Raw genomic sequence first — 20,430 nt, forward strand, 5'->3', positions numbered from 1 at the left:
CTCACAGGGATACAGGTAAACTTATCTTTTAGGACAGTATCAGGCTTCTAGTATTTAAAAAATAATAATTGTGCTCTTTAGTAGGAAGTTAATAATATTCAACTTACTAACTGTAGCAAATGATCTCATTATTCTTGCTAGAAGAATACTGGAGAAAGTGGGAGAAATATGATTGTTCCTTTTTTTGAAGAAAAGGGAAATTCTAACAGATCCCTAAGCCTCATGTAGCACACTGATGTCACTTTAGTGGAGCTGCTAGTCACTGAGCCCCTCTTTAATTTTTTTTCTATACCAAATTCTACCCCTTCATGTAGGACATACAAATATTCATATATTATCCTCAGTCTTAATATCATAATTATTTGGTAAAGGTTTACATGAATCCGCTTTCTTACAAAATACAGTTAACTGTGAAATAATTCTAAATTATTGAGATTTCTCCTCATAGTAAGTAAATCTTCATCCTTTTATGAACCTTCTGTGCTACCAAAAAAGGATTCTATTTTATAGAATATAATTCTAAAGAGAATTGCTCCCATTAAACTATGTGTACTATACAGTATTACTTAAAATATACACATTTTAAAATTTGAAAACAAATGAATTTCCTTATGCCAGCAGAACTCTGTACATTTTAACAAAGTTAGCATTTTAGCTGACTTGCATTCTAGGGAAATTAAAATACAAGGTGAACATGCCACAGATACCATGCCATGGTACATCTTATCACTTACCCAAATTATTGAACTATTTCATATCATCTTTATTCATTTATTCAGAATCCTTTCTTGAACACCTACTGTTTGCAAGACCTTGTGAGGTACTCTCTGTACGTGTGAAGACTGGTTTCTTCCAGAAGTGATGTGTAAGAATTCATCCGAGGTGTCTTACTGCACTGTTGTATCTGCGTCCTTGCATTTCATGTAACAGGCTACAGAGGTCTCTGCAGCTCACGCTTACACACGTAATAGAGCGTGCTGTTACCTATCCCTCCTTCAGCCACCCCAGGTGGGGGTAAAATCAAAATCGGCTACATTTTTGTTTTACAGTTGTAAATGTTTTATCTTTTTAATTTTGGAGTGATAGAAACAAAAGGAAAAGCATCCCTGTTCTAAACTGAGCCCCTGCCTTCCTCCTCCCTGTGTCTCTAGTTCCGAGGGCAGGTGCCCTCTCCCTGCGATCCCGTGTGCAAGACGGTCGACTGGGCCCTGGCTGTCTGGCACCAGCTCAACGCGTGCCTGGCCCGCTTGGGCACACCGGAAGCGCTTCTTGGGCCAAAGTACTTCCTGTCTTGTCCTGTAATCCCAGGGCATGCGCAAGCAACAGTGAAGTAAGTGTCATTTCTCCTTCTTCGCCCATGTAAAGTAGAGCCCAGGCCAGTTTGGGAGCGAGTGGGAAAGCTGCAGGGGCAGCTCCTGTCATCAGCAGGGACACCATGACTTGTCTGTTGAGTAGTTCCTAGGGAAACTTTTTGCTAAGACTAGATCGATAGCAGTTTCCCTCTGTTTACAAAACTCTTATCTGAGTTGGGTGCGACTTGCTGTGCAGTGTCTCCTGAGGGAGGTCCACGTGACACGTTCGGTCAAGGATCCTATAACCAAAAAGAAAAAAGACACAACTTCATTCTGTTGATGAAGTGAAAAGCTTCCTCTTTTATTATTGGGACTTACGTACTTACTAGGTTTTCCTTTGGTGCAGCTTATGAGAACAGACTATATATATATATGTATAAAATAAGGTTAATGAGATAGAAAATCAGAAGGAAATTGAGAAGAGGAAAAACTTCTCTCCATCCAGCTTACTTAGGGTTCTGAGATTAGCTATTAGATTTGATTCTGTGCTTTCTGGCATCCTGGGCAGAAATCCATTTTGGAAAGCAGGGACTACAAATAATGTATCTTCTCTTTTGTAAGACAAACTGTCAATTTAGTAATAGCTCACTGGGGGAAAAGAAGAAGTGCTATATTAAAAAATACACAGCATTTTCTTGTTAAAAAGCAGAAATACATTTATTCATATAATTACCCCTTTATTAGTATCATGATTAAATTTAAGCCTTTTCAGAGTCTCAAGATTTAGATTCTCAGGAGCCAATTTTGGCCTTTCCCGTTTGGAGCAGTCTTTGTCAAGAAGTAGAAGCTCTGAGGTTTTTACACTGTTTGTAAGCTGACAGGTTTACCTGCCGCTGGGTCAGAAGCCAGCACTTCACCACTCACAGCACAGCCACAGCCTAGGTTTCATGTGTGCATCAGTTCCCCCAGCTTCTCGGTCCCACAGGGTGATGCCTAGTGGCCCAGGTGGACGCTGGCTTTGCACCAAAGCTGTGGAACTTCGAGCTTGGGTGGGAATCACCCTGTCTTCTAACAGGAGATGCTGGCAAAGCTATGTGTCTTTTGTCCTGGAAGGAAAAATTTTCATTATCCTGCTCAGGAAACAAGTCTGCCCTCTGCTCCAGAAGGAGGCAGTGTCTCTCTTTTCCCAGTCTGTTTGTTGTACTAACATCCTTGAAAAGCTAGTCCAGAACAGCAGCTGACACAGGAGGTACAGAGATGCTGTGGATAGCTGTCTCCCAACATTTATGGGAGTTAAGAAATTTTTTTTGCCAAAGCTTATGATCTTTACCCCTCTAGCAACTTTAGGAGTAATTGTGTACTTTTTTTTTTTTTCTGAATTATGTATCACTAGACATGAACAAAGCAGCTGACCATAGACAGATGCTTGATGTCTGGGGAACAGTGTTTACAGTCTTGAAAGGCCAATAACCTAATAGCTTTGACAAGTTTCCCATTCTGGGAGAAGCAGTTTTAGCTACAGCCTTTAATTGTATTAACTGGTTGTTTTTTTTTTTTTTTTTAATGCTACAACAAAGTGTCATCTTTTTTGAAAGAATCTTAATTGGCATTGAGGGCTTCAAATTTGGGCTCAAGTCCCACAGCTACAGCTCTTAATGTGAGAGTCCAGCTGAGGTGATGGCTGGTTGACTATCCCCTCTATGGTCTAACCCTCCACACGTAGCCGCTGACACCCACCCCCGCCTTGGGGTAGGCAGATTTAATTTGCCACTGATTATAAAGTGAATCCCCACTGCAGAAATATTAAAATACAATATATGTGTCTTACTAAGGAAAATGGCAAATAAGTTTAAGGTGTTTAGACACAGACTTTCAGGCAATCTTTTTTTCCCAGACTGCTTCACTCTGTAAAGTCATCCCCTTTCCTCCTTACAATAAATAAATACTTATTTGTGCATTCATCTGTTCAAAACTCAAGCATTGATTCCTGATCTCCAAGATCTTATAAAGAAAAAGGAAAGAGATATGTGAATAGTTTCATTTGAAATAACTGCATTTTTAAGGAAAATTCAAACTACTTTGGTATTGGATAATTTCACTTACTCCAAAACTACCTGGGAAACGTAGGATATACATAGAACACTTAGGTTTTGTTTCATGGTCCTCAAACCTGTCCCTCATAATGTGATTTACGAGAGGTCTGGTCCTAACGGTGAACCCGCCCCTCTCTCACAAGGTGGATGTCTAAGCTGTGGAATGCTGTCATTGCACCCCGAGTTCAAGAAGCAATACTGTCCAGAGCCTCTGTGAAAAGACAGCCGGGCCTTGGGCACACAACCAAAAACCCCAGCCAAGGGCAGCAGGCTGTGGTGAGAGCTGCTCTCAGCATCTTGCTTAATAAAGCTGTTCTGCATGGCTGTCCCCTCCAGAGAGCAGGTATGTGGGTTCATGCTGGGAGGAGAGGAAATTCACACACTATGTAAGACTTGTTTGAATTAGGTTTTAGGGAGCTCTCTATTCTCTTTGTAACTAGAGAAATTATCTCATCATAATGGATGTTTCACAACATTGCTCGAGAACTCACCTGTTTTTTAATTACTGGCTCACCTTTACCAGACTTCAAAGTAAAGTTTGCTGGTTGACAAAACCTCTGAATGAGTATGAAGCAGGCCCATGATTCTGAAGAGGCTATTTCTTTGGGAACTGGAAATGGATTTTGCTTGACTCCATGAAACCGCATTATCACTGCTCTCCTTTGTGTCGTTTCAGAGCTGGACCAGCATACAGCTGATTTCAAAGGAGGAAGTTTCCCTTTATCCCTAGTTTCAAGTTACAACAGTTGTAGCAAAAAGAAAGAAAGCGGTGCCTGGAGAAAGGTGAGCACCAGTCCTCGCAAGAAGTCTGGCCGTTTCTCTTCACCCACCTGGAACAAGCCGGACCTGAGTGAGGAAGGTAAGGGGGCCAGTCATGTCACCTACACATATGTGGGCACCCATAGGTGGTTTCTGAATGCAGATGTGCTTTTATTTTTATCATTATGCATTTAGCAAAACAAAACTGAGTATTTCAATGCATATTTTCATGGAATAAAGTACATCTAGTAGGTACATTTTAAAAATACTGAGAGCACCCTACATGAAAAAATAACCTTTTATACTAGAATTCTGAAATTAATTTTTTCTTTAGCCTGTTAATGATCATCTGGTTTTGATTAATTTGACTTTCTTAGGATCCACACAATTATGGATGTCTATAATAAGAATTGACCCATAAAAGGAAAGAAATATGCCAAAGTGCATTCCTAAGCCAACCTTAAACGCTTAGGAGTGTGCTAAGGTCTTTCACATGCTGCTCTTTTACACATGGGATGTACCTTGTCCCAAGTCTTATTCTAAGCACTGGAAACACAGAAGTGAAAACAGGAGAGAAAAACCCCTCCCCTCATGTAGCTGACATTCTAGTAAGTCACTGAGCAGATTCTGTAATAGGTATCATATACAGAAAAGAAATGTGTAAGTTTTCATTCTAACAAAGAATAATTTATCTCTGGTGTTGGCTTTGACAATAGGATAATCAGCAATTGTACAGATTACAAATGTCCTCCCTAAAGATCATGTTTGAGGAAGAATGATGTTCCAACCTCACATGCATTGAGGATTTCTAATATATGTAATTAATTTTAGGTCTTTAGGGTATAAGGGGGCTCCTGAAGTAGTCTGTTTTATGCAATTTTATGGCAACTTTACAGCAGAGGGGTTGCTAAATAATAAGATACGATGCCTGAAATCTTATATTTCTTATAACAGAAAAAGTTGTTTTGTTAATATATTTCCATATTTAAGCTTGTATTGATTTTTAATAAAAATTTATGGCTTTTGACCATATCAATACATTCCAGAGCTTTGTAATTACCCCAAGTATGTGATGATAAATTGTGACCACTTTTTAAAAAATGATTAAATAGACAGTCACTAGAAAAAAGTATATAAACTCTCACTGTAAAATAAGTGTTATATATTTATAGTAGGATACATTCTGATCCCAAAAGCTTGCCATTACTTCCTAAAGTTAGAAGTAATGATGTTTGATTCATGGAATAAAGTCATTAGACTCCAGTCCCCCAAGAGACTCCCCTACATGAACTTCTGTAGCGAGGATTATACCTTCCACCTCTCTATCCCTTGCTAGTATTCAAAAGAGCTCTGTGATGAGGATTACCACCTCTGTTTTTACAGATACCAAAACTGAGGCTACGAAACCCGTGGCTGCCTGCTCCAAATGCCCTCTACAACCACGGGGTTCTGTAATCCGTGTTTTTGTGTCTTGCAAGTCCAATGCTGTTTTCTTCCATCTGTGCCCCTCTAATCCTGCGGCACATGGAACAACCCATGGCAGTCATACCTGCACACCATGCAGGCTCTTCACTGTAGCATTTCCAAGGGCGTTAGAATTTTTTGAGGGTTCAGGATCAGCCTCTTTCCTGAGCTAAGTAATTACCTAAACAATAAGCTTTGTCAGTATACTTCAGAGTTGACAAACAAAACCCATTAAATGAATATGAACTTAATATTACGGAAATAAGTCTAACTTGGCAGACTATTATGCAAAATATTAAGATTTTAAATTCATTTATATGTTCAGTAATTAGTTTTAGAACTACTGGATATATCGGATATTCTTGGAAGTATGAAAACTTACTTGAAAGATGAATGAAATTGTGTGCAACTATAGGTTTACAATGACTTAAACACTGGCCAACGAATTTTATAAATCTCTGTGTTAAGGTGAATAAACCACTGGTTAAGAACCAAGATGGACATGCCTCTAGGTATTTTTTAGAATAGTAATATTACATTTGATACAAAGTCATTACAACAAGGCTTGGGTTGAATTTTGGTTTTTTAAAATCATTGTTTAAAAAAATACCAGAATAGGAAATGCAAAAGGTGCCGTCCCTGCAGACCACTGTGGAAGCTCATGGAATGTGGTAAAGACACCGCCTCTTTGCTGACCTAAATTACAGAGATGCAGGTCACAGGCTTCTGGAGCACAGGGCCCAAGCCTGTGCGCTTATCATCTGGTAATTAGGGCAAAACTGCTGGTTTATGCTTTCGGACAATGATGACAGAAGTATCGATGACGAAACTAGTACAGAGATTCTCTGATGATCTGCCTTTGGTCAGGAAATTTCAGAATCATTCTTTAGAGATAATCTGTGCTAGCACCATTCATACAATTTTAGAATTCACTCAGAAGCAAATGCAGACTGTATTACAGAAACAGACATCTTGATTTGGAAGTGGCTTTCTCGTACTCTGACTATAACCCACAGTGAGAAATAATTGAAAGCATGACTAGTTACACACAAATTGATATGTTTACTGCAGGCATTATAGTCTGATATTATTTCCTATTCTGTTTCTTGGGGTTTTTTTTAATGAAATCTGCAGTTTGAAATACTGGTATGATATGCAGTATTTCTTAATGGTGTGACTTTTTGTATACTGTTTCTACTTTGACAAAGTTAAATTTCTACACTATTAACGCCACCTGCACTGTAATACATCATGGGGCCCTCACATCAAAAGCTCTGCTTAACCTATAGTCAGTAGTGTTAGAAAAAGTAGAGAAAGGGAAATTACCATCTCAAAAAGCAGGTATTAACTCCTTTTTAGGTACTCTGAGAACAAAGGCCTAAGGGCATGGGGAATGGACCAGGAAGAATAGGGTCCATTGATGAAAGCAGAGTTCAGGATTCCCGGATTCAACCTCAGGCGGTATGAGTTGTACTGACTTTAGTTATAAATATACATGAGGTCGTCATTCCCTGACCTTTCCACAGTGTCTTAAGAGATGGATTTAATCCAAAAACAATTACTCTGTACTAAGAAACTGATACAACACTGTAAACTGACTGTACTTCATTAAAAAATGCGCAGGGACATTCTTTTAAAATGCTTACAATTTTTCTTTAAACAGGTATCAAAAATAAGACTATATTACAGCTGAATTGTAACAGGAATGCTTCTCTGTCAAAACAAAAGTAAGTTTACCTTGCAGATTTAACTCGTGACAAACAATACATTCTTAGTAGTTTGTGCACCATTTATGCTGTTAATATAATTTCTTAAAAAGCATAGAGGTCATTCAACTGCTAGTATTAAACTGAAATCTAACAAATGAATGAAATCTAAAGAAAAAAAGTTCCTTAAGCTTAATAGAACAATAATAGCCTAGTTTGCTTTTAGTTTGTTAAAAGGTTAGAAATATCATTGACTTCATTTTGTATCAAATTTGATTATTCTTCTTAATGCATTTGCAAAGATAGGGTAAAACCCTGCATTTGTGAACTTTTAAACAGGCTTTAAATGCTATCATTTTTTTTTAATGGTAAGAGTTACACAAACATAGCACTACTTATTCTCTTATGTTGCTCCTAGGGAATTGAGTATAGCTCCAAATTGGTTAAGCTAAAGTATTTGTAAATAGGTCCCCCGTGTGGTTGAGTAAATTGTGTGCCCTCTCACTTGGCAGGTAACGTTTAAGCTCCTGTGGCCAGAATTACAGAAGGGGAGAGGGTGAAGGGAGGTAAAGGAATGTCTCACGTGCTTGTTTCTGCCAGGCCCACTGTTAGATCTGCTGTAGTCAACAACCTATATAATTTTTTGTGCTAACTCTATGATGCAGTATAAGGAATTTGTTAAGGTAAGGGAGCCCAGGAGCTGAGGTGTTGAGTCCAAAAAAGAAATCTGACCCAGGCCATAGTGCTAAGTGGTAGATTCATATTTTCTCCACTATCCCACTGCCCCCTACACCAGAGTGTTCAGTGTCTTAGCCTTGGAGACAGAAGAAAAGGGAAGTGTATGGAGACTGGAATGTTACAAGACAACGTGGATTTCTTTGTGTAATATAATTTTATCCTATAGAGAATTTTGAGTGGGAGTTACAAAATCCAATGGGAGTGGGTTGTTGCCTTAAATGACGCTTATGAATGCCTTTAAAGGATATTAAATTTTTTCTTCCTACCCTCCACCAAATCCCCCAAAAAAGCTGTGGTGTCTAGGTTCCATATTGGGAATTGGACTGTTGCTCTCCATTTGAAAAACTCTTTTCTGAACTGTGTGGTAGGTCTTTAGAGAATGATCTATCACTGACGTTGAATTTGGATCAAAGACTATCTCTGGGTTCAGACGATGAAGCAGACCTTGTGAAGGAACTTCAGAGCATGTGTTCCAGCAAATCTGAATCTGATATAAGCAAGGTAAGCAGGACACATCAGGGCACATCAGGGAGGACACTGGCTCCACCCAGCAGCAGAGACTTCTTGGAGCCACATCATAACATTCACTCCCTGATAGTAATTCCTTATAGTTAATGCTCCAAATCAAAACACCCCTTACCTTGCTTAGAATAGCACTTCCTTCCAAAATATCATTTATACAAGACGAAAGCCCTACTTAGCACAGCTAGTCTGAAAACCTTGAAGTTAAAATTGCATATGTTAATCGTCTTACCACGAGTTACACCAACACATCCTTTTCCTTTCCATATTCTAACTTTGGCCTATAAGTCATCTATCTGTAAGAGAACATTACAGCAGACTTGTGTTCTGGATAAAGCAACAACTCTCCTTAACAAATAAGAAAAATGAGTGGCCTGTATAATTTGTTGAGTCAGAGTCTTTAAACTATGAAATGTGAGATCCAAATATGGACATCAATGGCCCACAGTCTCAAAGCATTATTACAGCAGCGAGCTCAGCCTGTTCTGGCGCTCTGCTATCTGCAGCAACGCTGACCTAACTTCCTTGATAAATGCCTTTTACTTCAAAGGGAGAAGGAAGGTAGTTATAACTTGTACAGGTTCCACTGAAAGACTCCCCTTTTATATTTAGGACTAAGTAGAATTGAATTCCTTATTTAGCCACTGGAAAAATAAGAATATAAAATTCGCAAAACGTTGGTGGTTATCTTTTTTCTTAGACTATTTCTTACGCATTTGCTGTTAGTTTCCCATGAAGGCTTCACGTATACAGTATAGGATTTGAGGGTCTGTTCGGTAGAACTTCAGACAGACAACAGAAGGATCACACTTCTGGCCTTCCACAGTGACTTTGTCTTACCTTGAATATGTCACAGTGTAACTGAAAACACAACTTGATAAACTGTGTATTTTCCAGATTGCAGATTCCAGGGATGACTTGAGGAGGTTTGATAGTTCAGGAAACAATCCTGTATTTTCAGCAACTGTTAATAATTCAAGAATGCCAGTGTCACAAAAGGTAAGTGCCCCTCTCCCTCCAGAATGGGACAAAGAATTGACTTCACAAATGTGCATCACCAGGTTACTTTTAAGCAAGTGTTCATTAAGTAATCAAGGTTAGAAAGATCGCTGTTGGGGTAATAGCTTGAAAGAATCACATAGAAAAAGCATTACTTTTTTTCCCCCTTCTATTTGATGCCAAAATTTGGTTTCATTACTTTATGCCAAAACTAGAACTAATGTAACTTCTGTCTTCTTTGTTCTACTTTAAAAGGAAACATTGATTTTCATCTGAGAACTATTTTGGAAAATTGGAGTTAATTTACAGCAAGGGGCCAAGTGATAACCTAAAGGTCTTCTACACACAGTCTCATTTCTGGCTTGCTTTAACTTGCTATATCACGCATGATGTTTCAGTGAGAGTCTTTCCTTTAAAAACAAATCGGAATGTCAGATAGAGGAGCCCAGATTCCTACAGAGTTCATTAACCTCTTGAAATAATTTAAAAGATTTGTTAATAAATGCCAAGAGATGGCCCAGCCTGATCCTCCTGGTGAACGGAAACAGTAAAACTGCTCCTTACCCAGCAGTGATTTTGTGAGGCTGCACATTTTGCAAGAGGCGTTTAATAATGTGTGGTTTGCTCACCAAGCCATGTCAGTCGTGGTTCACATCCTGTTCTCGTCCCCTCCGATGGCAGCGGACACAACCCTGTGTGGGGGAGCACAGAGGGCAGATTCTCAAATGAGTGTGGTGAGACCTCTGAATTATTCCTCCTCCTCAGCTCCCCTGCCCTCTCACTGCTTCACTGGGTTTCAGCCCTGATGAGTTACATGTGAAACTGTGGGGCTGTGGGTGTCAGGGGGAACAGTGACGAGGCTGTGGTCCCATGTAAGAAATATATAACTTGACCGTTGGTGAAGAAGAGCACGACCTCCCTGGCTCACTCTCTAGAGTGTCTGCTTTGCTTTTTCCCAAGTGGGAACAGTTTAGAAGCACAGTAAAAGCATAACTTGCAGAGCAGGTAAGGGAGGATGACTAAGGAGGTGACCTGGGGTCTCTAGTGAGAATTCGGGCTGGAGAATACTTTGGTCAGGAGCTGTCCCTGAGCTGTGGTTCAGAATACTTTCCTTAAGCCTCCAGGAATCTGCTTTAGGATTCCTCGTAGGACAGTCAGTGGGAAGAGGAGCCCTAAGCCGCCCTGTCTCCACTGGCCCAGTCACTTTCTGGTATAAAAAACGTCCACTGCTGGTAACTGGCTGCTGTTGACCAGTGTTAAGGGAGACAGTTTTGTACCTGTTGCTGTGACATGACCATATTATTAGGGTTGGCACAGTAAGGTACTGTCCATTAAAAGAACATACTGAAAGTAAGATAAGCTCTGGACACCTTAAAAGGGACCTTAAAAATAGGTCCTTTTATACTTTCCGGGCTCTTAAAAAGAACCATGGAGTCGTTTAAAGGTGTGTTTGATGTGGGTGTTAGGCCAGCTGCCTGCCGTTCTTCCTTTGCCCACTGAACCCGTTCCAGGGACTATTCCCCCCAAGGTTACATGTTTTTATCTGAACCTACCAGCAGAGGGCGAAGTAATATTCGTTTGGGTTTGGCGGCGTCCTGAAATCTTCGCAGGCTTCTGCCTTTTCTAGCCTGATAAACTCAGCGAGTATTTCTTGGTTAGATGCCCAGTTTCTTCTGTTATCAGGAAGTAATTCCCTTTAGAACGAATAGCTTCTGTGTTAGTTGAAATCAGTTTCTCCTGTTTGGTCAGAGAGGGGCCTATTAATCAGGTGGCATGTTAGCCCGCCTTCTAAATTAAAAAAAAAAACAACAGAAATACACATTTAAATCACTAGAAAGAACAGGTACTTATAAATGTTTTCTTCTCATGAAAATGCACATTAAACCTCCTAAAGCAAAGTTCTCATCTTTGGTTGCATAATGAAATCCACTTGATTTTTTTTTCTAATCCCTGGTGCCTGGACCACAGGCCCTAGACTCTTCTGATGTAACTGGCCTGAGGTGCAGGCTGGACACTGGGGTTTCTGTAAGCTCCTTGTTGAGGCTCAGGCACACCTGGGCTGAGACCCACTCTAACACACACCTCTTGCTCTATTCTTCTTACTTTCCACCCCCTTTCTTTCTTTACAAATGTGTCTTTGATCTTCATGTAACTTATTTTTACATGTTATTCCCTCTTTCCACACCACACCCTACACTCCCCTGTCTTTCCCCTTCCTCCTCACCTGTCACAGTCCCATACCTCCTTAAAGATCCATCACAGTTTTCCTTTACTTCTTCCTGCTCTCCCATCTAGAGAACTGGGATTATAGTGTCTCTTAGCTTCCACCAGATTCTCAGGATTGAATGAATTACTCTGATTTAACAATATTTCTTTACAGTTAAACAATTAAAACTTCTTTTAGGGTCAGTGCTTTTTCTATACAAACAAGAGGTTTTCTTTGAGCTTTATATGCACAATATGCGTATCCTTATGTTTAATAAAGAGAACTTTCGGGTTTTAGCCCAGGAAGGGGTTACACACCCAGCCTCAAGATCAAACCAGTTTTAGCTGTTGTGGGTGCTTCCTGGTACTTTGTATCACATGGGCATTTCCTGCCATGGGCCATCCTGATGCCGACAGAGGGGCGGATTAGCAAAGAACACACTGTATCACCTTTCCTCCCTCTGGGCCTTGACAGCACTACCCCTGTGGATGCCCAGAGTTAGGTCCGCCTCCCCTCCTCATAAGTACGTATCAGCAATGTCTGCTGGCATTTTAACCCAAATTACAAGTTGGGCTTGCCTTACTAGGCCCATGGCTCAGTCCCATTGCACAGATTTAAGAAGACACACAGGAGAATTCAGCTGCCAGCGGAGGCCATCCAGTTACTACTGTCCATTAAAAGCCGTATTATTTTGCCTGTTAAATTCTAGGGTGTCTACATTGCTGTATGGTTGCATTGTTTTAAATTTAAAAAGAAGGGAAGTAATCAGTATCAACTGCTGGAAATGCACTTGGTAGGCCTCGCTTCTTGTTTGCTGGTTGGCAGAACTGAACACAAGATAAGGGAGAAAGCATGCAGGGAAGGTCTTGTCCCAGCATCATCTACTTACCTGTCCATGTGTTCCTTCGTGGGTTCTCTCGAGAGGCCCACACCAGATGAGCAGAGGAGTTCTGAAACCCTGGGAAAGCGGGAGCATGCAGCTGCCTCATCCTAGAACTGCTGCAGAGGAACCTTAATTCTCTAGAACGTGAGCTCCACTAGAGCAAGGATGCTGCTCTTTAAGGGTCTCTACCGCCTGCCAAGCACTACGAACAGTTTTGTTTTGTAGTTAAACACTCAGAGTATCTGTTGAATAATTGTCCAATTTTTAGTTTACAGCTTTGAAGTAAGTAAACTAAGTAAGTAACTTACTTAAGGTGCTAGAGTTGATCTGTAGAACTGCTTACAACTAGTTGGTCGGACTAGTCCCCTTTGATTTATTTCCTCAGACCTAGGACTTCATGAAGCTCCTGTTGGTGGAAAGATAGCAGAAAGGGCCTAATGAAAACCAGGCAGTGGGTCTATGGGATGTTAAGCACTCAGCTTTTCCTCTCCCTTGTCTCTTGTTTTTAAGGGAAAAAACCTCCTACAAGCTTGTTCAGGGCCAGAGAGGAAGTTAGGACTGATCACAGAAGCTGGTCACAATGTCAAACGTGGCATGCTATTTTGTTTCCCTTTCTTACAGGAGGTCGGTCCTCTCAGCAGCCATCAAACGACTGAATGCAGCAACAGTAAATCAAAGACTGAGATGGGTGTTTCTAGAGTTAAATCTTTTCTTCCTGTTCCTAGAAGTAAAGTCACCCAGTGTTCCCAGAACACTAAAAGCAGCAGCAGCAGCAGCAGTAATACAAGGCAAACAGAAATAAACAACAACTCAAAAGAAGAGATTTGGAACTTACGCAAAAATGAACAAGTAGAAAAACCTAACAAATAGGCCTGCCTACAATAGTCTCATTCTTAACTTCTATATATTTCACACACAAACCAAGGACAAGATGTAAATACCTTCAAATGAATCATGTTTTCAGTGTAATATGAAGTATGAGTGCGGGACCACTATTCAAGTTTTTGTAAAGAATGTATTTATAACCAACATTTTCTTTTTCAATTCTGTAGGACTGAACTGCAATACTAAGACATAATACCCACTTTTCAAGTAGTTTTATAATAGAACAATTGTAATAGTTTTAATCAAGATGTTCAGGGGTATTAAAACAACTGTGTACTGTATATCTATATATATGTACATATGTACATTTAAGAAAACCATGAATTATTGCATACTACATGTTAAAAATGTGTACAACATTGGCTTAGATAACATGTACCATTTTAAATGGAGATCATACTTTTTATGCTCACTTGAGGAATGAGTAGAACGGGGCAATAACAAATCATTTCTAAACAGTTACTTTTCTTAAAAGCCATATTAAGTATTTTGCCTGTTAAATTCTAGTTTTTAGTTTTAAATGTTTTAATGGTTGCATCATGTATTTATGCTCATGAGTTTGCATTATGCCTCCTGTAAAATAGGAAATTATATAATGCAATAAAGAAAAGTGTTATCTTTCTTACAAAAGTTTTGTACTTAAGTGGATATAAAAAACCTGTAAATGCTTCAAATAAATTAATTCAAAGTTAACGCCCTCTTCAAATATAGGGGCACAAAGGATAATATTTTCTAGAATGGGATCTTCTAAAATTACTAATCAAATGACTTATACAACCTCAAAGTTAATGCCTTGACACCAAATAAAATACTGAATTAGTGAAACAATTTTGCTCTAGTTTCTATCTATTGCTCTTAAGAGTTTATTGGTGCAAAATACGTTTGTGTTCAATTTAGGGACATTTATAAAACTGGTCCTCCGTGTTGGTATTTCACTAGCTATTCAGAGAAAGACCCACTGTTACTAGAAAGTGTTTGTTAGTTGGTTTAAACTAAAATAAAGCCAACATTTCAGTGGAGCTAGAGGAATTAGGTGCTTATCAAAAAAAAAGTTTTTCATACATATAAAAAGTATGATTTTATACCAAGAATAATTTGCTTTGAGTATTGAAAGTCCTTTCTTGGACAGAATGGTTATTTACATATAGGTACACATGTGTGTTGGAAGGATATTACACTTTGCAAGTAAATTTTTTAAAATTGTAGTGAAGATTATGCTACATGGGGAGAAGTAGAGGAAGAAGTATCAGGGAAGAAATCAATTCCAGCACATGTCAGTCAGCCTAGGCTTCATCTCTGCAATCCTTGGGGTGTACAGTTTTGAGTTCACAGACAGGGAGGTAGAACTAAAGCAAAGGACAGAGTGTCGGCTAAGGCTTGAACACAGTAATGCCTTTGAGCTAGACTCAAATTCTTGGTACCCTGGTGGTATTTGATACTCTCAAGTGTTTTCATAAAAAGATACTAATCTTGGGAACAAAACTGAATGCTCTGGAAATCATAGATCAACACATCTAGATTGAGGTGGCTCTCATGTACTTCCTCTTGCTTACATACACCTTCTTAGATTACATCAAATTTGATTTCTTAGTGATAAGGCATTGTTTTATATTAGCAGCTTTTCTGAAGATAAAAATCTCTTTAGTGTATTCAAGGACCAGAGAAGAAACAAAGGTACATTTGGAATACATTATTAAGATAACCTATAGTAACATCCATACAGTTTTGATTTGTTAGTAAAATTCAACATGTACTTTTTTATGATTGGATGGCAGGTTGCAAGGTGTCTACAGGGGGCATTTAGATCAGGAGCTTTTAAAATACAGTTAGAACACACACCTATGGTCAATCTTTGACAAAGGAGGCAAGAATATGCAATGGAGAAAAGACAGTCACTTTGACAAGTGGTGGGAAAGCTGGACAGCCTCATGTAAATCAATGAAGTTAGAACACTCCCTCATACCATACACAAAAATAAACTCAAAATGGCTTAAAGACTTAAATGTAAGACAGGACACCATAAATCTAGAAGAAAACATACGCAAAACATTTTCTGATGTAAATTGTAGCAGTGTTTTCCTAGGTCAGTCTCCCAAGGCAATAGAAGTAAAAGCAAAAATAAATAAAATGGGACCTAATCTAACTCATAAGCTTTTGCACAACAAAGGAAACCATAAAGGAAAAGACAGACAACCTACAAACTGGGAGAAAATATTTGCAAACAATGTGACTGACAAGGACTTACTTTCCAGAATATACAAACAGTTCATACAACAGCTCAATAATAGAAAAACCCAATCAAAAAAAAAATGGGCAGAAGACCTAAATAGACATTTCTCCAAAGAAGACAACCAGATGGCTAATAGGCACATGAAAAGATGCTCAACATCGCTAGTTATCAGAAAAATGCAAATCAAAACTACAATGAGGTATCACCTAACATCAGTCAGAATGGCCATCATTAAAAAGTCCCCAAACGATAAATGCTAGAGAGGGTGTGGAGAAGACGGAACACTTCTGTGCTATTGGTGGGAATGTGTATTGGTGCAGCCACTATGGAAAACAGTATGGAGGTTTTTTAAAAAACTGAAAATAGACTTACATTTGATTCAGCAATCCCACTCCTGGGCATATATATATACAGAGGAAACTAATTCGAAAAGACACCTGCACCCCAGTGTTCATAACAGCACTATTTCTATTAGCCAAGACATGGAAACAACCTAAATGTCCATCAAAAGATGAATGGATAAAGAAGATGTGTTATATGTATACAATGGAATATTACTTAGCAGCCATAAAAAAGAATGAAATGCCATTTGCAGCAACATGGGTGGACCTAGAGATTATCATATTAAGTGATGTAAGTCAGAGAAAGACAAATATCACATGATACCACTTTTATGTGGAATCTGTAAAAAAAAATGATACAAATGAACTTATGGTTACCAAAGGGGAAAGGGAGGAGAAATGAATTAGGAGTTTGGGATTAGCAGATACAAACTACTATATATAAAATAGATAAACAACAAAGTCCTACTGCATAGCACAAGAACTACACTCAATATCTTCTATAACCTATAATGAAAAAAACACGTATAACTGAATACTGTACACCAGAAACCAACACAACACAGTAAATCATTATACTTCAATTAAAAAAATACAGACAGACCCAATAATGTGTTATTACATCAATTTAGTGAGTTACAACTACATTTCTTGAAAACAGAATAGGATAAAATAGAAAATGTCAGAGTACATCACTTATCATCAATAAAAGAAATGTTTGTGAAGCTTTTGTTTCTATTATGTGTATATATGAATGTATGCACTGGATTGTGATGTAAAGCATAACTTTTCCTGTGAGTCATGGCCAAAAATCTCTGAAAGTCATTAATATATAATGGGACCTAGTGGTGAGGGTCGGGGTACTCCAGGGGTAAAAAGGTCTTTTGGTGATAAACAGCCTTGGGGCTGAATTAAGCACTAACATTTATTGGCCGTGTGACCTAAGACAAGTTACCTAATCTCTTTGACCCAGGTTTCACAGTAGTTAAGATCGTGACAACCCTATAAGTTGTCCATGAGCATGAAATGAGGTAACAATAAAGTATTCCTAGTTACCTCCCTCATACATAAAAAGTAATGAATCATATCCCAGAAGTCTTTGTGGCATTCCAACATCTTTTCAAGTTGTAATCAATTTATAAGTAGATATTAGCAGCTGTATTATGAGCATCAGATTTTACTAGCATTGTATGTAACATCTAATTGACAGAAATATTTAATTGTGAATTAATAAATAAAACATATTAGCAATCTTTTTCCTTTTATGTTTGAAGCTTGAAGATGAGGTTCTAAACAGATGAACATTTTGTGGTTGCTTAGGTAAAAGAAAACAAGTAGACACTTCATAAAATCTGATTATTAATGACAAAAAGCCAATTTTGACAGACAAGGCCAAATTCTCACAATTTTTTTTTCTGTGTAGTTAATACTTAATGCAAGTTCAGTTCCGTTGACTAGAACTAGTCACCACCTGATTTAGGCACCTGGTCTTAACAACTATGACTCATTACAGAAAATTTACTCTAAGAAGTTATGTGATGCTTCTGAATTCCGTCTGACCCCTTTTGTAACATTTTTCTCAGAGAACATCCCCCAAATATCAAAGGAATAAATTAGTGAATAGATGGCCCCTTAGTTTGGTTTTTTACTATGAATAAATTGTTTAGTTGTAAACCAAGATGTTACTGTTAATTTGAGAGCGAGGACTGGCTATGGAAATATACTGAGAAGCAACTTATCTGTTCTGTCTTCAATGGTGGAGATAACATTTGAATATCAAGACTCATGAGCTGAAGTTCTGGCACAAAGCCAAGACAACACGTAACATCTCTGGGCTTCCATGTCTTCACTGGAAAAAACAAAGGTTTTTTTCTTGTCCCCAGAAAGAAAAGCACAATGGGAAAACCAGAAGTCCTGATAGTTGTTCCTATACATTCTGATACCTTAGTAAGAGTGTCACCTAAACATACCAAAAAAGTTATTTGGGTTACATCTTAAGAAAATAAATAATATATCAGAAACAAATTAAGAAAACAATCCTGTTTACAGTTGCATCAAAAAGGATAAAATACTAAGGAGTAAATTTAACCAAGGAGTGAAAGACCTCCACACTGAACACTAAGACACTAATGAAAGAAACAGAAGAGGGCACAAATAAATGGACAGATATTCTGGATTCATGAATTAGAAAAAATATTGTTAAAACATCCCTTCTACCCAAAGCAATCTACAGATTCAATGCAATCCATATCAAAATTCCAATGACATGTTTCAGAGTCCTAAAATTTGTATGGAACCACAGAAGACCCCAAATAGCCAAAGTAATCTTGAGCAAGAACAAAGCTGGAGGTGTCACGCTTCCTGGTTTCAAACCATACTAGCTATAACAATAGAAACAGACACAGAATAACAGAGACCCAGAAATAAACCCATGCATATATGGACAATTAAGGGAGCCAAGAATGTACAATGAGGAAAGGAGTCTCTTCAAAACATGGTGTTGGGAAAGCTGGATAGGTAACATGCAAAAGAATGAAACTTAACTCGTTATCTTACACTGTACCAAAAAAAATTAACTCAAAATATATTAAAGACTTGAATATAAGATCTAAAAATGTAAAACTCCTAGAAGAAAACATAGATGGTAAACTCCTTGACAGTGATTTTTGTGATTTTTTTTCATCTGACACCAACAGGAAAGGTAACGAGAGCAAAAATCAGCAAGTGGGACTATGTCACACCAAAAAACTTCTTCACACAAAAGGAAACCAACACAAGGAAAAGGTAACCTATAGAACAGAAGAAAATATTTGTGAATCATATACATAAGGGAATAATATCCAAAATATATTTTAAAAAAACTCATACAACTTAATAGAAAAAACCCCAAAGAATCCAATTTAAAAATGGGCAGATGATCTGAATAGACATTTTTCCAAAGAAGACCTTATACAGATGGCCAACAGGTCCATGAGAAGGTGCTCAACATCACTAATCATCAGGAAAATGAAAATAAAACCACAGTGGGATATCACCTTATACCTGTTAGAACAGCTATCATCAAAAAGATAAAGAGAGAAGTGTCGGCAAGGAAATGGAGAAAAGGGAACCCTCGATGCACTGCTGGTAGGAATGTAAATTGGTGCAGTCACTATGGAAAACAGTGTAGAGGTTCCTCAAAAAATTAAAAATAGAACTATCATATGATCCAGCAATTCTACTTCTTGGTATTTATCTGAAAGAATGAAAAGACTAACTCAAAAAGATATCTGCACCTCCCTGTTCCTTGCAGCATTATTTACAACAGCCAAGACGTGGAAGCAGCCTAAGTGTCCACTGATGGATGAATGGATCAAGAGGATGTAATATATATAAACAATGGAATATCATCCAGCCATAAAAAGAAAGAGATCTTGCCATTTGTGACAACATGGATGGAACTTAAGGGCACTTTGCTAAGTGAAGTAAGCCAGAGAAAGGTGAATACTGTACACTCTCATTTATATGTGGAATCTAAAAAAAAAAAAAAAAAAGTCATAGAAACAGACAAAAGATTGGTAGTTGCCAGAGACAAGGGGTAGGGACTGAGGGAAATGAGTCAAGGGCAACAAAAAGTACAAACTTCCAGTTATAATACAAATATACACACAAAACCACACACACAATGTAACTATGTGAGGAATATGTTAGCTAAACTTACTGTGGTAATTATTTCACAATATATACATATTATCAAATCATTGTGTTGACAATAAACTTATACAACATTACTTGTAAATTACATCTCAAGAAAGCTGGGAAAAAATCAATTCAATCAACATGTTTACTGAATGTAGAAGAAACAATCATAGGATTATCTTAATAGATTTTAGAAAAGCACCTGATAAAATAAAACACCTATTCATGACAGAAACTCGCAGGAGACAAGAAATAGAAGGGAACTACCTCAACCTGTTAAAGGTCATCCAGGTCAAACTACAGCCAACCTCGTATTTACCGGTGAAAGACTTCATGCATTCCCCTAAATTCAAGACAAGGCAAGGATACTCATATCACTTTTACTGAAAACAGGCACACACAAAACAATGAAAGTCTGCATATTGAGATGGAAGAAGTTAAACTGTCATTATTTGCAAATGACATGACTATATACATAGACAATCCTAAGGAATCCACAAAAGAGCTTCTAGAACATTAATAAGTGGATTTAGTAAGGTCTATGATATAAGGTCAGTGTACAAAATTAAACTCTTTTTATATTCTACAATAAACAATTGGAAAGCAATGTCATTTACTACAGCATCAAATATAT

General features: G+C 38.1%; 1 protein-coding gene and 1 long non-coding RNA gene across 11 annotated transcripts in view; one reads left to right on the forward strand and one right to left on the reverse strand.

The window, feature by feature from the left end:
* The window catches only part of CTTNBP2 (cortactin binding protein 2), a 376,816-nt gene extending 362,441 nt beyond the window's left edge, over nucleotides 1-14,375 (forward strand). For 6 of the 10 annotated variants that reach the window (XM_074367170.1, XM_074367169.1, XM_074367171.1 and 3 more), the window contains 7 exons: nucleotides 1,152-1,330; nucleotides 3,529-3,728; nucleotides 4,062-4,244; nucleotides 7,272-7,335; nucleotides 8,421-8,553; nucleotides 9,472-9,573; nucleotides 12,489-13,277. In XM_074367170.1, coding sequence (XP_074223271.1) covers nucleotides 1,152-1,330; nucleotides 3,529-3,728; nucleotides 4,062-4,244; nucleotides 7,272-7,335; nucleotides 8,421-8,553; nucleotides 9,472-9,573; nucleotides 12,489-12,773 — 1,146 coding nt within the window. In that variant the 3' untranslated portion in view covers nucleotides 12,774-13,277. The other 4 variants (XM_045511116.2, XM_010947615.3, XM_074367168.1 and 1 more) reach the window with 2 other exon arrangements.
* The window catches only part of LOC141578139 (uncharacterized), a 50,434-nt gene continuing 42,981 nt past the window's right edge, over nucleotides 12,978-20,430 (reverse strand). Inside the window, exon 3 of the long non-coding RNA XR_012508105.1 lies at nucleotides 12,978-13,068. This is a non-coding gene — a long non-coding RNA (uncharacterized LOC141578139). The remainder of the gene's footprint in view (nucleotides 13,069-20,430) is intronic.

The sequence above is a fragment of the Camelus bactrianus genome, chromosome 7 (genome assembly GCF_048773025.1).
Source record: "Camelus bactrianus isolate YW-2024 breed Bactrian camel chromosome 7, ASM4877302v1, whole genome shotgun sequence".
Classification (NCBI taxonomy): Eukaryota; Metazoa; Chordata; class Mammalia; order Artiodactyla; family Camelidae; genus Camelus; species Camelus bactrianus.